Source organism: Schistocerca nitens, chromosome 4, assembly GCF_023898315.1.
Source record: "Schistocerca nitens isolate TAMUIC-IGC-003100 chromosome 4, iqSchNite1.1, whole genome shotgun sequence".
NCBI classification, from domain to species: Eukaryota; Metazoa; Arthropoda; class Insecta; order Orthoptera; family Acrididae; genus Schistocerca; species Schistocerca nitens.
Genome location: NC_064617.1, coordinates 300885803 through 300905957, shown reverse-complemented (window position 1 = coordinate 300905957; position 20155 = coordinate 300885803). Strand labels below are relative to the sequence as shown.

The following is a 20155-nucleotide window of genomic DNA, read 5'->3' as shown; positions in this document are numbered from 1 at the left end:
AGATATTCACTCTGCAGCGGAGTGTGCGCTGATATGAAACTTCCTGGCAGATTAAAACTGTGTGCCCGACCGAGACTCGAACTCGGGACCTTTGCCTTTCGCGGGCAAGTGCTCTACCAACTGAGCTACCGAAGCACGACTCACACCCGGTACTCACAGCTTTACTTCCGCCAGTACCTCGTCTCCTACCTTCCAAACTTTACAGAAGCTCTCCTGCGAACCTTCGCAGGAGAGCTTCTGTAAAGTTTGGAAGGTAGGAGACGAGGTACTGGCGGAAGTAAAGCTGCGAGTACCGGGCGTGAGTCGTGCTTCGGTAGCTCAGTTGGTAGAGCACTTGCCCGCGAAAGGCAAAGGTCCCGAGTTCGAGTCTCGGTCGGGCACACAGTTTTAATCTGCCAGGAAGTTTCAGGTTAAAAGATTGCTTATCAAAGCACATTTGTTATTTAAAGATTTATAGGTAATGCCTCATAGATTCCAAAAACTCACGAATTCTGTTCTGGTGGGGCTGTAGGAGGAACCTAGCAGAAGCCTTATGTTGAAGAAGGACGTGATTGTGAAAATCCAGGCAGAGTTCTTGGATTTCTAGTTTTCCACTTCTTTAACAATTGTATTATGTTGTATCTGCTACATATTATGGCGAGACCTACCCCCATGGGAGTAATAAATAACTGGGTATTGAAGCATAGGTAGATCCATAGGTTATATTGTTAATCTAACTGCACTCTGATCAAGTCCTCTAGAATTTTGCATTCCAGCCTTTACATTCACATTTTACATTTCTCATGACCATATGTGGAAAGTAAAATGAAGATTTAGTTGCAAACCTTGTGATAGATCCAATATTCCTGAACTGTAGTTGTTTCTTGTGCACTCTGGCACAGCAGCATTTGGCCTTTCTTAACAGTATAAGCTCTAGGACTAACCTTCACCTCCACGTGTCAATTGATAAACAGAAATACCACATAGCTGTACAGGCAAAAGAAAATCCTTATCATGTTACAAAGCCCAAAGCCAACAGAGTGTACGTTCTACATTTTCTTAAGGTGGAAGGGGTGGAGGGAGAGCACACAGACTAGTTTCAGAATGCGTAGGAAGCTTTTCCTGTAGGGCTACTTTCAGCAGTGAAAGAGAGTTTCACATTACTTACTTCCTCTATTTTGTTGTTCCACAAATTCTGGTGATTCATGTATCACGGAGTCTTGACGACTGAAACGGAATCCTGTAAAATTAGGCCGGTAAAGCTGGAAACCAGTTTTACTTCTAGAAGGCATCTTTTTTTTTCCAACTGGAGGTAAAACATAGTTTGGCAACCCCTGTCGATCAGATACAAGTATTTGCCTTTGTACCCCAATATCTTCAGGACAGCTATGACTGATAACAGTAAGAGAATGCCCAACTGGAGGAACATCAAGGTTATTTGATGTGATCACATCTTCAATTTCTTCACCTTCTGCCACACACTGCCCTGTTTTTTGAGAAGCACATATCTTACTCAGACTGAAGTTTTCATCATTATGTGGTCTTTGGGAAGTTATGGAGCTTCTTGGTTCTCTGGAAGTCCTGGAATTTATAAGAGAATAAAAAATTTAACACTAAAAGAAATCAAGTACGTAACAAGAGCAAGTACAGAGAAAAAAAAGATAATATCTCGAAATGCATATATTCATTATTAACTTCTTATGTCACTATCAGAACAAAACCATTTTCATGAATGTCTCAAAACAGGCACAATAATCAAATAATTTGAAACATGGGCATGAGTGCAGAGAGAGAGAGAGAGAGAGAGAGAGAGAGAGAGAGAGAGAGAGAGAGAGAGGTGTTAACAGTCTTAAAGATAGTAACTTTTAGTGGGACGAAAAATGAAATTATATCTGCACACTACTGAATGTTCTGGAAGTTATAAGATAATGTTAAAACAGTGGCGGTTTTGAAGTTCTATCTTTGTTTCATGTTATATCACTTTACGAATAAAATCAGACAGCTCTAAGTGGGTGTATGTACTTAAAACACTTACAAATCTTGGTTCTATAACGTACTCTGGGTCTATAGTCCGATACAGGAACAATGGCAGTTCATGCAGGCCAAAATAAGGATGGCGATAGAATTGTTGGTTCCAAGAGACATACATGTACTTTGCACTCGATGACAGAATGTACTTGTATACCGCGAATTATGCCTCTCGCTTGCTTGTGTACAATTTGTCGTTCAGCACCATTATCAGCAATGAAAACTCTCAAAAAGAAACAAAAATTCACTAAATAACTCACTATGACCACATATAATGCTCGTATACATACAACATTCACAGCAGAGCACTCGGAACACTGCTGAATTTTCACTGCCTGTTGGAGAACGAGTGATGTAGGCATGCAGAACAATTCTGAACTCTCTCACCATCGTTACAGACTCCAACTATGGCAGACAATTGTATTACTTCTTTACAATTGGTGAATTTGAGAGAATTTATAGCCATATTGGCTGTTTTTCTTCTATGCATACAAAATTTATAAGAATGTTTTGAAGGAAAATTAGCTGAGAAAACTAATACACCACTGGCCATTAAAATTGCTACACCAAGAAATGCAGATGATAAACAGGTATTCATTGGACAAATATATTATACTAGAACTGACATGTGATTACATTTTCACGCAATTTGGGTGTGTAGATCCTGAGAAATCAGTACCCAGAACAACCACCTCTGGCCGTAATAACGGCCTTGATACATCTGGGAATTGAGTCAAACAGAGCTTGGATGGCGTGTACAGGTACAGCTGCCCATGTAGCTTCAACACGATACCACAGTTCATCAAGAGTAGTGACTGGCGTATTGTGACAAGCCAGTTGCTCGGCCACCATTGACCAGACATTTTCAGTTGGTGAGAGATCTGGAGAATGTGCTGGCCAGGGCAGCAGTCGAACATTTTCTGTATCCAGAAAGGCCTGTACAGGACCTGCAACGTGCGGCCGTGCATTAGCCTACTGAAATGTAGGGTTTCGCAGGGATCGAATGAAGGATAGAGCCTCCGGTTGTAACATATCTGAAATGTAACGTCCACTGTTCAAAGTGCCGCCAATGCAAACAAGAGGTGACGGAGACATGTAACCAATAGCACCCCATACCATCACGCCGGGTGATACGCCAGTATGGCGATGACGAATACACGCTTCCAATGTGCGTTCACCGCGATGTCACCAAACACGGATGCGACAATCATGATGCTGTAAACAGAACCTGGATTCATCCAAAAAAATGACGTTTTACCATTCGTGCACTCAGGTTCGTCGTTGAGTACACCATCGCAGGTGCTCCTTTCTGTGATGCAGCATCAAGGGTAACCGCAGCCACGGTCTCCGAGCTGATAGTCCATACTGCTGCAAACGTCATCATACTGTTCGTGCAGATGGTTGTTGTCTTGCAAACGTCCCCATCTGTTGACTCAGGGATTGAGACGTGGCTGCACGATCCGTTACAGCCATGGGGATAAGACGCCTGTCATCTCGACTGCTAGTGATACGAGGCTGTTGGGATCCAGCACGGCGTTCCGTATTACCCTCCTGAACCCATCGATTCTATATTCTGCTAACAATCATTGGATCTCGACCAACGTGAGCAGCAATGTCGCGATATGATAAACCGCAATCGCGATAGGCTACAATACGACCTTTATCAAAGTCGGAAATGTGATGGTACGCATTTCTCCTCCTTACACGAGGCGTCACAACAACGTTTCACCAGGCAACACCGGTCAACTGCTGTTTGTGTATGAGAAATCAGTTGAAAACTTTCCTCATGTCAGCACGTTGTAGGTGTCGCCACTGGCGCCAACCTTGTGTGAATGCTCTGAAAAGCTAATCATTTGCTTATCACAGCATCTTCTTCCTGTCGGTTAAATTTCGTGTCTGTAGCACGTCATCTTCGTGGTGTAGCAATTTTAATGGCCAGTAGTGTAAATTATGAGACAGAACTGCTAACCAATACTTACTGCTGACAGACACATATAAAAATAAAAGGAACACAGCACCCACCTTTCAGAAATACTAGTAGAGAGAGGGATATGTTCGGGAAGACTAAAAAGAAAAGGCAGGTTCCTCTGGCCTCAGAATTAGAAAGACCCACCTGTAGTGAGGATCAGGGTTCACGAAGATGAAGCAGAAGGCATCAGAGAAAGTAGGTCACAGATGGTATATTGGTAAATGTTGTACCAGCTTCAGCCTGGGGATGATGACAACACAGTGAGAAGTAAACACAGAGTAAGGGGAAGAGAGACGAACAGTTCAATTAAGAATTAGGACAGAAGAAAGGGTTATGTAATAATAAAAAATACAATAATGAAAATGAAAATAATGATGATGATGATAATAATAATAATAATAATAAATCCAAATAGAGGTGTTTTGCAGGATATGCTTCCTGCAACCACCCTAGAAGGCAAACAAAGACAGAGGATGAGATGGTCAGATGAAGTTAACCGACACCTCATGTTCTGTTATTACCAAGCAACAAACTTAGGAACCAACACAACTGGATACAGATCACAAGTATACACAACATTTATTACCAGATACCAGAATTAAAATTTTTAACAGAACAACGACTAGCTGATCAGATCCGTGTAATAATAAAAAATAACGGGATACCCCAGTCAGAATTAGAAAACATCAAACAACAAGTACAACAAATACTGGAACAAAATAATGTGCAATCAGAAGAAGAAGAAAATACAGTAATGGACTCAAACATCCCAGAGCAAACAAACAAAGAACAACACTCATCAATTAAACAATCAGAGGAAAACGAAATCTTAAAACAGCCACCAGAACAAGCACAAATAGAACACGAAGTGACACACATGTTAGATATAGAGGAAAAATTTCAGCTGACATATATAGAATACAAAGACACAAATACAGACATTAGACCATTCTTGCATAGACCCCCAAATAATCCACAAGCTGAAACAACAACAACAACTATCAACACAATCATACACAACAAAATAAATGAAAATCCAACTATGGAAGAGTTACAACTACTGGTTTGTATAGGAGCACTCACTACACTAAATATACACACTAGGCACAGATCAGAACCAACTAACAAACAGAAGAAACCCACAAAACCAGCATGTCAACACAGGCTACAGACCAGAACAGAAAAACTGAGAAAAGACATAGGACAGCTAACACAATTTATAAGAACTGAAATATCAGACAAAAAACGAAAAAGGTTAGGTAAAAACTCACAAGTAGCGATAGAGCAATTAGATGAAAAGAAGCAGAAATTACAAGCATTGGCCAAACGACTTAGAAGATACAAAAAACGTGAAAATAGAAGGAAACAAAACCAAACATTCAACACAAACCAAAAGAAATATTATCAGACAACAGATAACACACACATTAAAATAGACAATCCACCAAACATAACAGACATGGAACACTTCTGGAGCAACATATGGTCAAACCCGGTACAACATAACAGACATGCATGGTGGATAAAAGCAGAAACAGACACATACAAGATGATACCACAAATGCCTGAAGTGATAATTTTTCAACATGAAGTCACCCAAGCAATTAATTCTACGCACAATTGGAAAGCCCCTGGAAAAGATAAAATAGCAAATTTCTGGCTAAAGAAGTTCACCTCAATACATTCACATCTAACTAAATTATTTAACAGTTACATTGTAGACCCATACACAGTTCCTGATACACTTACACAAGGAATAACTTATCTAAAACCTAAAGATCAAGCAGACACAGCAAACCCAGCAAAATATCGCCCCATAACATGCCTACCAACAATATACAAAATATTAACTTCAGTCATTACACAGAAATTAATGACACATACAACACAGAATAAAATTATAAATGAAGAACAAAAAGGCTGCTGCAAATGAGCACGAGGATGTAAAGAGCAACTGATAATAGATGCAGGGATGACATATCAAGCTAAAACTAAACAAAGGTCGCTACACTACGCATACATTGATTACCAAAAAGCTTTTGATAGTGTACCCCACTCATGGTTACTACAAATATTGGAAATACACAAAGTAGATCCTAAATTGATACAGTTCCTAAACATAGTAATGAAACATTGGAAAACCACACTTAATATCCAAACATATTCAAATAATATCACATCACAGCCAATACAGATTAAGCGTGGAATATACCAAGGAGACTCATTAAGTCCTTTCTAGTTCTGTCTTGCTCGGAACCCACTATCCAACATGCTAAATAATACAAATTATGGATATATTAAAAACAAAGATTCCATGACTTACCGAACGGGAAAGCGCTGGTAGATAGAGACAATAAAAAAACACACAAACACACACACAAAATTTCAAGCTTTCGCAACCAACGGTTGCTTTGTCAGGAAAGAGGGAAGGAGAAGGAAAGACGAAAGGATGTGGGTTTTAAGGGAGAAGGTAAGGAGTCATTCCAATCCCGGGAGCAGAAAGACTTACCTTAGGGGGAAAAAGGACAGGTATACACTCCCACACACACACATATCCATCCACACATATACAGACACAAGCAGACATATTTAAAGGCAAAGAGTTTGGGCAGAGATGTCAGTCGAGGCGGAAGTGCAGAGGCAAAGATGTTGTTGAATGACAGGTGAGGTACGAGTGATAGCAACTTGAAATTAGCGGAGATTGAGGCCTGGTGGATAACAGGAAGAGAGGATATATTGAAGGGCAAGTTCCCATCTCCGGAGTTCGGATAGGTTGGTGTTAGTGGGAAGTACCCTGATAACCCGGACGGTGTAACACTGTGCCAAGATGTGCTGGCCGTGCACCAAGGCATGTTTAGCTACAGGGTGATCCTCATTACCAACAAACACTGTCTGCCTGTGTCCATTCATGCGAATGGACAGTTTGTTGCTGGTCATTCCCACATAGAAAGCTTCACAGTGTAGGCAGGTCAGTTGGTAAATCACGTTGGTGCTTTCACATGTGGCTCTGCCTTTGATCGTGTAGACCTTCTGGGTTACAGGACTGGAGTAGGTGGTGGTGGGAGGGTGCATGGGACAGGTTTTACACCGGGGGCGGTTACAAGGGTAGGAGACAGAGGGTAGGGAAGGTGGTTTGGGGATTTCATAGGGATGAACAAAGAGGCTACAAAGGTTAGGTAGACGGCGGAAAGACACTCTTGGTGGAGTGGGGAGTATTTCATGAAGGATGGATCTCATTTCGGGGCAGGATTTGAGGAAGTCGTATCCCTGCTGGAGAGCCACATTCAGAGTTTGATCCAGTCCCGGGAAGTATCCTGTCACAAGTGGGGCACTTTTGGGGTTCTTCTGTGAGAGGTTCTGGGTTTGAGGGGATGAGGAAGTGGCTATGGTTATTTGCTTCTGTACCAGGTCGGGAGGGTAGTTGCAGGATGCGAAAGCTGTTTTCAGGTTGTTGGTGTAATGGTTGAGGGATTCAGGACTGGAGCAGATTCGTTTGCCACAAAGGCCTAGGCTGTAGGGAAGGGACCGTTTGATATGTAATGGGTGGCAGCTGTGATAATGGAGGTACTGTTGCTTGTTGGTGGGTTTGATGTGGACAGATGTGTGAAGCTGGCCACTGGACAGATGGAGGTCAACGTCAAGGAAAGTGACATGGGATTTGGAGTAGGCAAAGGCAGAGCCACGTGTGAAAGCACCCACGTGATTTACCAACCGACCTGCCTACACTGTGACGCTTTCTATGTGGGAATGACCAGAACAAACTGTCCATTCGCATGAATGGACACAGGCAGACAGTGTTTGTTGGTAATGAGGATCACCCTGTAGCTACACATGCCTTGGTGCACAGCCAGCACATCTTGGCACAGTGTTACACCGTCCGGGTTATCTGGATACTTCCCACTAACACCAATCTATCCGAACTCCAGAGATGGGAACTTGCCCTTCAATATATCCTCTCTTCCCGTTATCCACCAGGCCTCAATCTCTACTAATTTCAAGTTGCCGCCACTCGTACCTCACCTGTCATTCAACAACATCTCTGCCTCTGCACTTCCGCCTCGACTGACATCTCTGCCCAAACTCTTTGCCTTTAAATATGTCTGCTTGTGTCTTTATATGTGTGGATGGATATGTGTGTGTGTGTGTGGGAGTGTATACCTGTCCTTTTTTCCCCCTAAGGTAAGTCTTTCCGCTCCCAGGATTGGAATGACTCCTTACCCTCTCCCTTAAAACCCACATCCTTTCATCTTTCCCTCTCCTTTCCTCTTTCCTGACGAAGCAACCGTTGGTTGCGAAAGCTTGAAATTTTGTGTGTGTGTTTGTGTGTTTTTTTATTGTGTCTATCTACCAGCACTTTCCCGTTTGGTAAGTCATGGAATCTTTGTTTTTAATATATTTTTCCCATGTGGAATGTTTCTTTCTATTTTAATTAAATTATGGATATAATATGACTGGAACATACCAACACAAAATCACATTTGCTATACATGGATGATCTAAAACTACTGGCAGCAACAAATCAACAACTCAACCAATTACTAAAGATACCAGAAGTATAGGTTAGGTTAGGTTAGGTTAGGTCCCCCATGAACCATGGACCTTGCCGTTGGTGGGGAGGCTTGCGTGTTTCAGCGATACAGATGGCCGTACCGTAGGTGCAACCACAACGGAGGGGTATCTGTTGAGAGGCCAGACAAACATGTGGTTCCTGAAGAGGGGCAGCAGCCTTTTCAGTAGTTGCAGGGGCAACAGTCTGGATGATTGACTGATTTGGCCTTGTAACATTAACCAAAACGGCCTTGCTGTGCTGGTACTGCGAACGGCTGAAAGCAAGGGGAAACTACAGCCGTAATTTTTCCCGAGGACATGCAGCTTTACTGTATGATTAAATGATGATGGCGTCCTCTTGGGTAAAATATTCCGGAGGTAAAATAGTCCCCCATTCGGATCTCCGGGCGGGGACTACTCAGGAGGACGTCGTTATCAGGAGGCAGAAAACTGGCATTCTACGGATCGGAGCGTGGAATGTCAGATCCCTTAATCGGGCAGGTAGGTTAGAAAATTTAAAAAGGGAAATGGATAGGTTAAAGTTAGATATAGTGGGAATTAGTGAAGTTTGGTGGCAGGAGGAACAAGACTTTTGGTCAGGTGATTACAGGGTTATAAATACAAAATCAAATAGAGGTAATGCAGGAGTAGGTTTAATAATGAATAAAAAATAGGAGTGCGGGTTAGCTACTACAAACAGCATAGTGAACGCATTATTGTGGCCAAGATAGACACAAAGCCCATGCCTACTACAGTAGTACAAGTTTATATGCCAACTAGCTCTGCAGATGATGAAGAAATTGATGAAATGTATGACGAGATAAAAGAAATTATTCAGGTAGTGAAGGGAGACGAAAATTTAATAGTCATGGGTGACTGGAATTCGTCAGTAGGAAAAGGGAGAGAAGGAAACATAGTAGCTGAATATGGATTGGGGGGAAGAAATGAAAGAGGAAGCCGCCTTGTAGAATTTTGCACAGAGCATAACTTAATCATAGCTAACACTTGGTTCAAGAATCATAAAAGAAGGTTGTATACCTGGAAGAATCCTGGAGATTCTAATAGGTATCAGATAGATTATATAATGGTAAGACAGAGATTTAGCAACCAGGTTTTAAATTGTAAGACATTTCCAGGGGCAGATGTGGATTCTGACCACAATCTATTGGTTATGAACTGCAGATTGAAACTGAAGAAACTGCAAAAAGGTGGGAATTTAAGGAGATGGGACCTGGATAAACTGAAAGAACCAGAGCTTGTACAGAGTTTCAGGGAGAGCATAAGGGAACAATTGACAGGAATGGGGGAAAGAAATACAGTAGAAGAAGAATGGGTAGCTCTGAGGGATGAAGTAGTGAAGGCAGCAGAGGATCAAGTAGGTAAAAAGACGAGGGCTAATAGAAATCCTTGGGTAACAGAAGAAATATTGAATTTAATTGATGAAAGGAGAAAATATAAAAATGCAGTAAATGAAGCAGGCCAAAGGGAATACAAACGTCTCAAAAATGAGATCGACAGAAAGTGCAAAATGGCTAAGCAGGGATGGCTAGAGGACAAATGTAAGGATGTAGAGGCTTGTCTCACTAGGGGTAAGATAGATACTGCCTACAGGAAAATTAAAGAGACCTTTGGAGAGAAGAGAACCACTTGTATGAATATCAAGAGCTCAGATGGCAACCCAGTTCTAAGCAAAGAAGGGAAGGCAGAAAGGTGGAAGGAGTATATAGAGGGTTTATACAAGGGCGATGTACTTGAGGACAATATTATGGAAATGGAAGAGGATGTAGATGAAGATGAAATGGGAGATATGATACTGCGTGAAGAGTTTGACAGAGCACTGAAAGACCTGAGTCGAAACAAGGCCCCGGGAGTAGACAACATTCCATTAGAACTACTGTTGGCCTTGGGAGAGCCAGTCATGACAAAACTCTACCATCTGGTGAGCAAGATGTATGAGACAGGCGAAATACCCTCCAACTTCAAGAAGAATATAATAATCCCAATCTCAAAGAAAGCAAGTGTTGACAGATGTGAAAATTACCGAACTATCAGTTTAATAAGTCACAGCTGCAATATACTAACGTAAATTCTTTACAGACGAATGGAAAAACTGATAGAAGTCGACCTCGGGGAAGATCAGTTTGGATTCCGTAGAAATGTTGGAACACGTGAGGCAATACTCACCCTATGACTTATCTTAGAAGAAAGATTAAGGAAAGGCAAACCTACGTTTCTAGCATTTGTAGACTTAGAGAAAGCTTTTGACAATGTAGATTGGAATACTCTCTTTCAAATTCTGAAGGTGGCAGGGGTAAAATACAGGGAGCGAAAGGCTATTTACAATTTGTACAGAAACCAGATGGCAGTTATAAGAGTCGAGGGGCATGAAAGGGAAGCAGTGGTTGGGAAAGGAGTGAGACAGGGTTGTAGCCTCTCCCCGATGTTATTCAATCTGTATATTGAGCAAGCAGTAAAGGAAACAAAACAAAAATTCGGAGTAGGTATTAAAATTCATGGAGAAGAAGTAAAAACTTTGAGGTTCGCCGATGACATTGTAATTCTGTCAGAGACAGCAAAGGACTTGGAAGAGCAGTTGAACGGAATGGACAGTGTCTTGAAAGGAGGATATAAGATGAACATCAACAAAAGCAAAACGAGGATAACGGAATGTAGTCAAATTAAATCGGGTGATGCTGAGGGGATTAGATTAGGAAATGAGACACTGAAAGTAGTAAAGGAGTTTTGCTATTTAGGGAGTAAAATAACTGATGACGGTCGAAGTAGAGAGGATATAAAATGTAGACTGGCAATGGCAAGGAAAGCGTTTCTGAAGAAGAGAAATTTGTTAACATCGAGTATAGATTTAAGTGTCAGGAAGTCGTTTCTGAAAGTATTTGTATGGAGTGTAGCCATGTATGGAAGTGAAACATGGACGATAACCAGTTTGGACAAGAAGAGAATAGAAGCTTTCGAAATGTGGTGCTACAGAAGAATGCAGAAGATAAGGTGGGTAGATCACGTAACTAATGAGGAGGTATTGAATAGGATTGGGGAGAAGAGAAGTTTGTGGCACAACTTGACTAGAAGAAGGGATCGGTTGGTAGGACATGTTTTGAGGCTTCAAGGGATCACAAATTTAGCATTGGAGGGCAGCGTGGAGGGTAAAAATCGTAGAGGGAGACCAAGAGATCAATACACTAAGCAGATTCAGAAGGATGTCGGTTGCAGTAGGTACTGGGAGATGAAGAAGCTTGCTCAGGATAGAGTAGCATGGAGAGCTGCATCAAACCAGTCTCAGGACTGAAGACCACAACAACAACAACAACAGAAGTATTCAGCAATGATATAAATATGGCTTTTGGAACAGACAAATGTAAGAAAAATAGCATAGTTAAGGGAAAACACACTAAACAAGAACACTACTTACTGGATAACCACAGCGACTGCATAGCAGCGATGGAAAAAAACAGATGCCTATAAATATCTAGGATACAGGCAAAAAATAGAAATAGATAATACAAATATTAAAGAAAAACTAAAAGAAAAATGTAGACAAACACTAACAAAAGTACTGAAAACAGGATTGACAGCAAGAAACAAGACAAAAGTTATAAATACTTATGCTATACCAATATTGACATATTCATTTGGAGTAGTGAAATGGAGTAACACAGACCTAGAAGCACTCAATACACTTACAAGATCACAATGCCACAAATATAGAATACATCACATACATTCTGCAACAGAAAGATTCACATTAAGCAGAAAGGAAGGAGGAAGGGGATTTATTGACATAAAAAACTTACATTATGGGCAGGTAGACAATTTAAGAAAATTCTTTTTAGAACGAGCAACACTAGCAAAATACACAAAGCAATCACTCATATAAATACATCGGCTACACCACTGCAATTTCATAACCACTTCTACAACCCTTTAGATCACATAACATCAACAGAAACAAAGAAAGTAAATTGGAAAAAGAAAACACTACATAGCAAGCACCCGTATCATCTAACACAGCCACACATCGATCAAGACGGATCCAACACATGGCTAAGAAAAGGCAATATATACAGTGAGACGGAAGGATTCATGATTGCAATACATGATCAAACAATAAACACTAGATATTACAGCAAGCATATTATTAAAGATCCCAATACCACAACAGATAAATGCAGACTTTGCAAACAACAAATAGAAACAGTAGATCACATCACAAGCGGATGTACAATACAGCAAATACAGAATACACCAGAAGACATGACAATGTAGCAAAAATAATACAACAACAACTTGCCATACAACATAAACTAATAAAACAACACGTTCCCACATACAAGTATGCACCACAAAATGTACTGGAGAATGATGAATACAAATTATACTGGAACAGAACCATTATAACCGATAAAACTACACCACATAACAAACCTGACATCATACTCACCAATAAAAAGAAGAAATTAACACAACTAATCGAAATATCCATACCCAATACAACAAATGTACAGAAGAAAACAGGAGAAAAAATTGAAAAATACATCTAACTGGCTGAGAAAGTCAAGGACATGTGGTATCAGGATAAAGTTGACATTATACTAATTATACTATCAACTACAGGAGTCATACCACACAATATCCACCAGTACATCAATGCAATACAGCTACATCCAAACGTATATATACAACTACGGAAATCTGTAATTATTGATAATGTTCTACTACCTGAAAGTTCCTAAATGCAATGTAACATATACTGTACAGTAAAAAGGAAGTCACGCTTGATCAAGGTCCGCGTCACTTTCCATTTTTAACCAGACATAACGTCTGAGAAAGGAAAGAAATAATAATAATAATAATAATAATAATTAATAATAATAATGAAATGATAATAATGAAAAAAAAGAGAGGGAGGGGAGTGTTAAAGGAGATTACGTCCAGGAGGGTGTCAGGTTGCAACGATGTGTTGGAGGGCAAGTTCCCATCTCCACAGTTCAGGGAAATTATTATCAAGTGGAAGAACCCAAACAGCCCATGTGGTGTAGCAAGCACTGAGGTCACTCAGATCTTGCTGCATAGCACGTTTAGCAACTGGGTAATGGCATCCTCAAAGTGGACTGGTCTCAATCTTCCCCTGAACTCTGGGGATGGAAACTTGTACTACAACACTTCCCTGCATTCAGCCATACTCCTGGTCTTAATATTTGTTAACAGATCCCCCCCCCCCCTCCCCTCTCCAACTCATATATAGTTCACCGTATCCTCCTCATATAGTATCGGAGCTGGAGCTGGCATAATGCTTACTATTGTACCATCTCTGATCTACTCCCTTTGAGCCCCCACACCCTTTCATCTTCATTTGCACTCACCTTCACTACAGGTGAGTCTCTCTCATTCTGAGATTCGAATGACCTGCCCTTCCTTTTTTCATACCGATAAATACATTTTACAGTAACTGGAACTTAGTCATATCTTATTGCCATCTTTCTTAAATTTACTTTGTGGACAATGTTTTGAACTTAATTAAAACGTATTATTATTTATATATTTAAGCAAAAACACAACAAGCTACAACTAGTACAAGTTAATGTGAAACATACATACTGATTCTGAAAGACAGACAACAGTATAATTAAAAACTACTATTTTCTTCTGCACACCTTCTGAAATGTGAATATTCTTATGTATCCTATCATAAGAACTTAGGCACATCTTAGCACTGTGTGTGTGTGTGTGTGTGTGTGTGTGTGTGTGTGTGTGTGTGTGTGAGAGAGAGAGAGAGAGAGAGAGAGAGAGAGTGTGTTTTAGCATGACTACAGTTAACAAGGAGTCGAAACCACTTGCCATTTTTCAAACAGATAGTGCGTTACTGGATGTGAAAGAAATAATAAGTGAGGGAAAAAATAGATCCTAGGACCAACTGGAGACACAACATTGGACTTCTGGACTTTGAGTCTGGCATTTACACCATGAGTCACCAACATCAACATTAAGCTACATTAATTCACAGTTTCTTTTTTTCTTGAGGGGAATTTACCATATACAAATCAATATCAGACTGCTACTTCATTGTAATCAAAAAGGTAATGAAATAATTAGAAAATTAATCAGTTTTACTAACCCAACAAAAATTTCAGTTTCTGAGCTGTCAGCATGGCTATTGTTACTTCTTTCTGCACATGCAGTACAGGCAGGCAGTTCTAATTCAGTCCCTTTATCTGACACCTGTGATGTAATGTTCACTATCCGTAGCAGTTGTCTCATTGACTTCTCTGAATCACTGTCATTTATGTATGCACTTGGAGCATCTGTTTCAAGTAGTTCAATTGCTGTATTTGGAGGGCCCTCTGTTTCTTGTGAGGAGACATTAACTTCTTTTGAAGACTCGACTACCTTCTTCGAAAAGTCTGTTTCGAGATGTTGCAAGGCTTTATTTGAAGAACACGCTCTTTCTTCTGAGGAGACATTTGCTTCTCTTAGAGTGTCACCTGAACCTGCCTTCTCTGAGGATTCACCTGTTATTTCTGGATGACTGGTTTCTGAGGAGACATTTGCTTCTCTTAGCGTGGCACCTGCCTTTGCCGTCTCTGAGAAGTCACCTGTTATTTCTGGATGATTATTTTCTTCCAAAAATCCTTGTCCAGTCTCCAGGGGCTCTTTTTCTTTTATTAGACAGCTGTTCCCTGCCTGTGGCAACTGCCCATCATTTTCTCCTAGTTCGCTTTCTCTATGAAGATTTCCATCTTGAACACAGGTTTCCTTCTGTATTAATTCTGCATCCTTTTCTGGCACAGAAACACCCAAGCCACTGTCAGCAATAGCCTTTCGACGTCTCTTCTTTTTGGGTGCCATTGAGATAATACCTGTAACAATATCAAACAATGGGAAGTTCAGGATGGAATAACACAATATGAAAAGGATAGATTGCTACTCATCATATGGAGGAGGCATTGAGCCATAGACAGGCACAGTGAAAAAGATTGCTACACATTTAAGGTTTTGGACAAAAAAGCCCTTGTTCTAAAATAATGCACACACACACACACACACACACACACACACGCTGCCACTGTCTCCAGGGGCTCGACTGGAATTTACATAATATATTACGTACTTACTTACTTAGCTACAATCTTTTCTTCAAAATTGACTTGAAAGTTTATAATTAATAAATTTAATGTTGATGATCTCAAATAGCAATGAAATTGCATACGTTAATTTCAAAATAAATCCAACACTTTAAAAATAATTAAGTTATTGGAAAAATAGTGATGTTAACATTATTCGTGTTATTAAATCTATATGAAATGTGAAATAATAAATTTGAATTTTTTGTATTGTATAACAAATTTATGAAGTGTATCTTGCAATCCTTTCCTTAACTATACCGACAAGTACCATATTGAACAAAAGATGAGTCACTGATCAGTTCCGTTACAACACAAAACTAAAAATTGGAAAACATTGAATTCAAACAGAAATTAAAAACTCATTGTCTACAAATTGTCAGATTATGTACAGTATTTAAAAAACTTTAGCTCAATTTATGTTTCTTTGATTGGAAACATCTTTATAAATACTCGTCTGACCACAACAGATCTCTGTGTAAAGCTAATGTCTTCTGGTGACACTCTATTCCTACATACACTCAATTCTTAGTGATGGAATTCTTTTCTAGGGATTATACGTAAAAAAATATGGAGTCAGTTTTTAAACCGCAGAAAAGGGCTGTAGCAATAATAATCAGAAGTAGTATTCGGGCACTGTAAAGAACTGTTTGAAAAATTGTGTATCCTTACTGTACAAAATAAGTACTGTATTCACCAAATAAGTTTGGTACACAACATAAAGGTAACAGGAAGTGAACCCCCTGCCACAGAAAGCAGTTGCTGTATTAAGGTGGCATGCTTGCACACAGCATCTGTCTTGTCACAGTGCAAATTAGACTACAATGAAAATAAAATACACACAAATACCAGCTTAGGTGTTATGATCATTAAGGTGAGGTGTGGCAAAATATGTTAAAGGTATGAACTCTTCTCTAAAACTAACTCAGCGGTCAACGACTGACTAACCTAATAGTAAGTTTGGTCTGGTTCTGGTGTTGGTGAAGTTCTAATTCTGTTACTAACACAACTGCAACACTCAGCATATCCTGCAATATGATGCATGACTGCAGCAACATGACAACTAGCAGATGACTGTTGGATGACTGATAGCAACTGATGATTGATGGCAACTGTAAGCAATCGGTGACTCGCCACCTCATGTTACATCCACGGTTGGTGGATGAATCTCAATTTGCGAACTATTTGTCTGTCAGGCAGAATCAGTATGTAGGCCCCGTTATCAGTGCCCTCTATGGTGTCAAAGCTTAACTTAGGTGTATGGATGGGATTATCTGTATGAGTTACAGCAGAAGCATAATATGGTTCCCTGTTACGCACACCCTCTGTGGCGATTAACCACAACTATGCAACACCGCATGACTGACCCTGCCATGTGGCGTGCTCTGCGTATATAGCTGTGTATCATATCTGTTGGTGGACACAAAAGCAAGCATTTCAGGGAAAACATTACGTAATATTTCACGAACAGTTCTATACAAAATCATGGAACAAGAGCCTGTTCAGACAGACTTCTTGCACTTATTGAAGAAAAAACAAACAAAAAACTCAAAGCAGCATTTTCTTCCAGAGAATAAAACTGTAAAATAAACTGCCAAATCAGGTGAAAAAATTACTAAAAGAAATTTCTTAACAGGCAGCAGCTACAACATTCTTCATAAGTAATGCATACTATACAATTAAAAATTACTTAGAAGACTCAGAGTATGGATTAATAATAAAAGGGGCCAACTACAATACCCTGTCACATTACAGTACATGAACACAATGTAATGCTCCTGGAAGAAAATCATGTGGCAAGCTCTATAGCACATGTATAATATCTTGTCATTCTCAACTTCTCTCTCATCAAGGAGGGATGCTAAATCTGTTTTTCAAGTGGACTGAGGGGAGGATATGAAGATGATCACAGCACTGTATGCTTACAGACCTGGTGTCAGTTTTCTGAAGGAGCATACCAGCAGGTTCATGGTTTAAGAATCCTCAGTGGGCACCCTAAATGTGCACAGCAACAAAGAGCAAAACCGTGTTTTTTTCCTTTTTTTTTAAACATTAGAAGTAGTTGTTGTGGTGTTTAGTCCAAAGACTGGTTCGTGCAGTTCTCCACACTACTCTATCCTGAGCAAGCCTCTTCTTCTCTGAATAACTGTGGTAAACCAAAACCATTTGAACCTACTTACTGTACTTGTCTTTTGGTCTCCCTCTGTTATTTTTACCCTTCAAACTGCCCTCCAATACTAAACTGATGATTCCTTGATGTCTCAGAATGTATTCTATCAACTGTCCCTTCCTTTAGTCAAGTTATTCCACAATTTTTTTCTTCCCAATACTGTTCAGTACCTCCTCAGAAGTTAAGCGATTTCTCCATCTAATCTTCAGCATTCATCTATAGCTATACATTTCAAATGCTTCTATTCTCTGCTTCTATTATCTGAACAGCGTACCATCCACATTTCATTTCTGTACAAGGCTACACTCCATATAAATGCCTTCAGAAAAAGACTTCAGCACTTAAATTTATTTTTGATGTTAACAAATTTCTCTTCTTCACAAATGCTTTTCTTGTCATTGTTATTCAACATTTTATACCCTCTGTACTTCCATTATCATACATTATTTTGCTATCCAAATAGAAAACTTCATCTACCACACTTTACGGACTGTAAGATGCACTTTTTTCTTCAAAAAGTTCTCCAAAATTCAGGTGCATCTTATAATCAAAATTAATATAAAAATGTCCACTGTTTGATTTAAAATTTCGGCCAGTTTTAAAAATGGCCATATATTTGATGCTGTGAAAAACCCATCTCTATCTGGCAACAGTGGATTCAACTGGCAGCAAAACTGTACTGATGCAATGAACATGAGTTCAGGGGATTCACAGGTCGCTAACACTGACTACCTCCTGCCCTGCCATCACAAACCCAGAAAACAGTCTAGCCTATGATGCATCACTGCAGCCTGTGGTGCCAGTGAACTTAAACTGAAAGTGATTTGTGTTATTGGTACCAGTACAATATTTCTGTTAATAGCTAGTTCCGTAATGAAAAAATAATGAAAGTTATTCATACGATGCGGGCTATACATTGAAAGTAACAGCACATACAGAACAACAAGGAAACAGTGCAACTGAGTGGCATTTTGACCCTCCACCAACACAAAAAATCATTTGTAATTGGTGGGCTAGTAAAGAACTGAAAAAAGTGAGGAAGACTAAATGTGCAAATACAGGACTGAATGCCAAATAGCAGAAACTGGAAGATGATAATTTTAGAAATCAGTTCGGTTTTATAAATGAAGATTTTTTTAATTGGCTTTGCAATCTAATATTAAAAATAATAAAAATGTTATTTTTTTAAAGAACTGTTTAAAAATTCAGGTGCATCTTATTATCTGTACAAAATGGTACTACTTTTAGTATATCAATTCCTAATCTAATTCTGTCAGGATTTTCTGATTCAATTAGACTACATTCCATTACCCTTGTTTTGCTTTAGGTAATGTTCACTTTATATCCTCCTTTCAACATGCTCTTTATTCCTTTAAACTGGACTTCGAAGTCCTTTGCTGCTTCTGGCAGAATTGCAATCTCCTATGCAAACTGTGAAGTTTGTATTTCATCTCCTTGAACAGTAATTACTACTTCAAATTTTTCTCTGGTTCCCTTTACTGGCTGCTCAATGTACAGATTGAATAACATCAGGGATAGGTTACAATCCTGTCTCACTCCCTTCTCAACCACCATTTCTCTTTCATGCCCTTCAACTCTTCTAATAGCTGTCTGGTTTCTGTACAATTTGTAAATAACCTTTTGCTCCCTTTATATTACCTCTGCTACCTTTACATATTTGAAGATTGTATTCCATTCAATATTGTCAAAAACTTTCTTCAAATCTGTTGTTGTTGTTGTTGTTGTGGTCTTCAGTCCTGAGACTGGTTTGATGCAGCTCTCCATGCTACTCTATCCTGTGCAAGCTTGTTCATCTCCCAGTACCTACTGCAGCCTACATCCTTCTGAATCTGCTTAGTGTATTCATCTCTTGGTCTCCCTCTACAATTTTTACCCTCCACGCTGCCCTCCAATGCTAAATTGGTGATCCCTCGATGTCTCAGAACATGTCCTACCAACCGATCCCTTCTTCTAGTCAAGTTGTGCCACAAGCTCCTCTTCTCCCCAATTCTATTCAAAACCTCCTCATTAGTTATGTGATCAACCCATCTAATCTTCTGCATTCTTCTGTAGCACCACATTTCGAAAGCTTCTATTTTCTTCTTGTCTAAGCTATTTATCGTCCACGTTTCACTTCCATACATGGCTACACTCCATACAAATACTTTCAGAAACGACTTCCTGACATTTAAATCTATACTCGATGTTAACAAATTTTTCTTCTTCAGAAACACTTTCCTTGCCATTGCCAGTCTACATTTTATATCCTCTCTACTTCGACCATCATCAGTTATTTTGCTCCCCAAATAGCGAAACTCCTTTACT

General features: G+C 39.7%; 1 protein-coding gene across 2 annotated transcripts in view; it reads right to left on the bottom strand.

Annotated features, from left to right (window-relative positions):
• Positions 1-20155, bottom strand: part of LOC126251489 (uncharacterized) — a 164894-nt gene that overhangs the window by 104813 nt on the left and 39926 nt on the right. For both annotated transcript variants that reach the window (XM_049951950.1, XM_049951949.1), the window contains exons 2-3: positions 14655-15396; positions 1148-1560 (exon numbers count right to left, since the gene is read on the bottom strand). In XM_049951950.1, coding sequence (XP_049807907.1) covers positions 1148-1560; positions 14655-15385 — 1144 coding nt within the window. In that variant the 5' untranslated portion in view covers positions 15386-15396. The remainder of the gene's footprint in view (positions 1-1147; positions 1561-14654; positions 15397-20155) is intronic.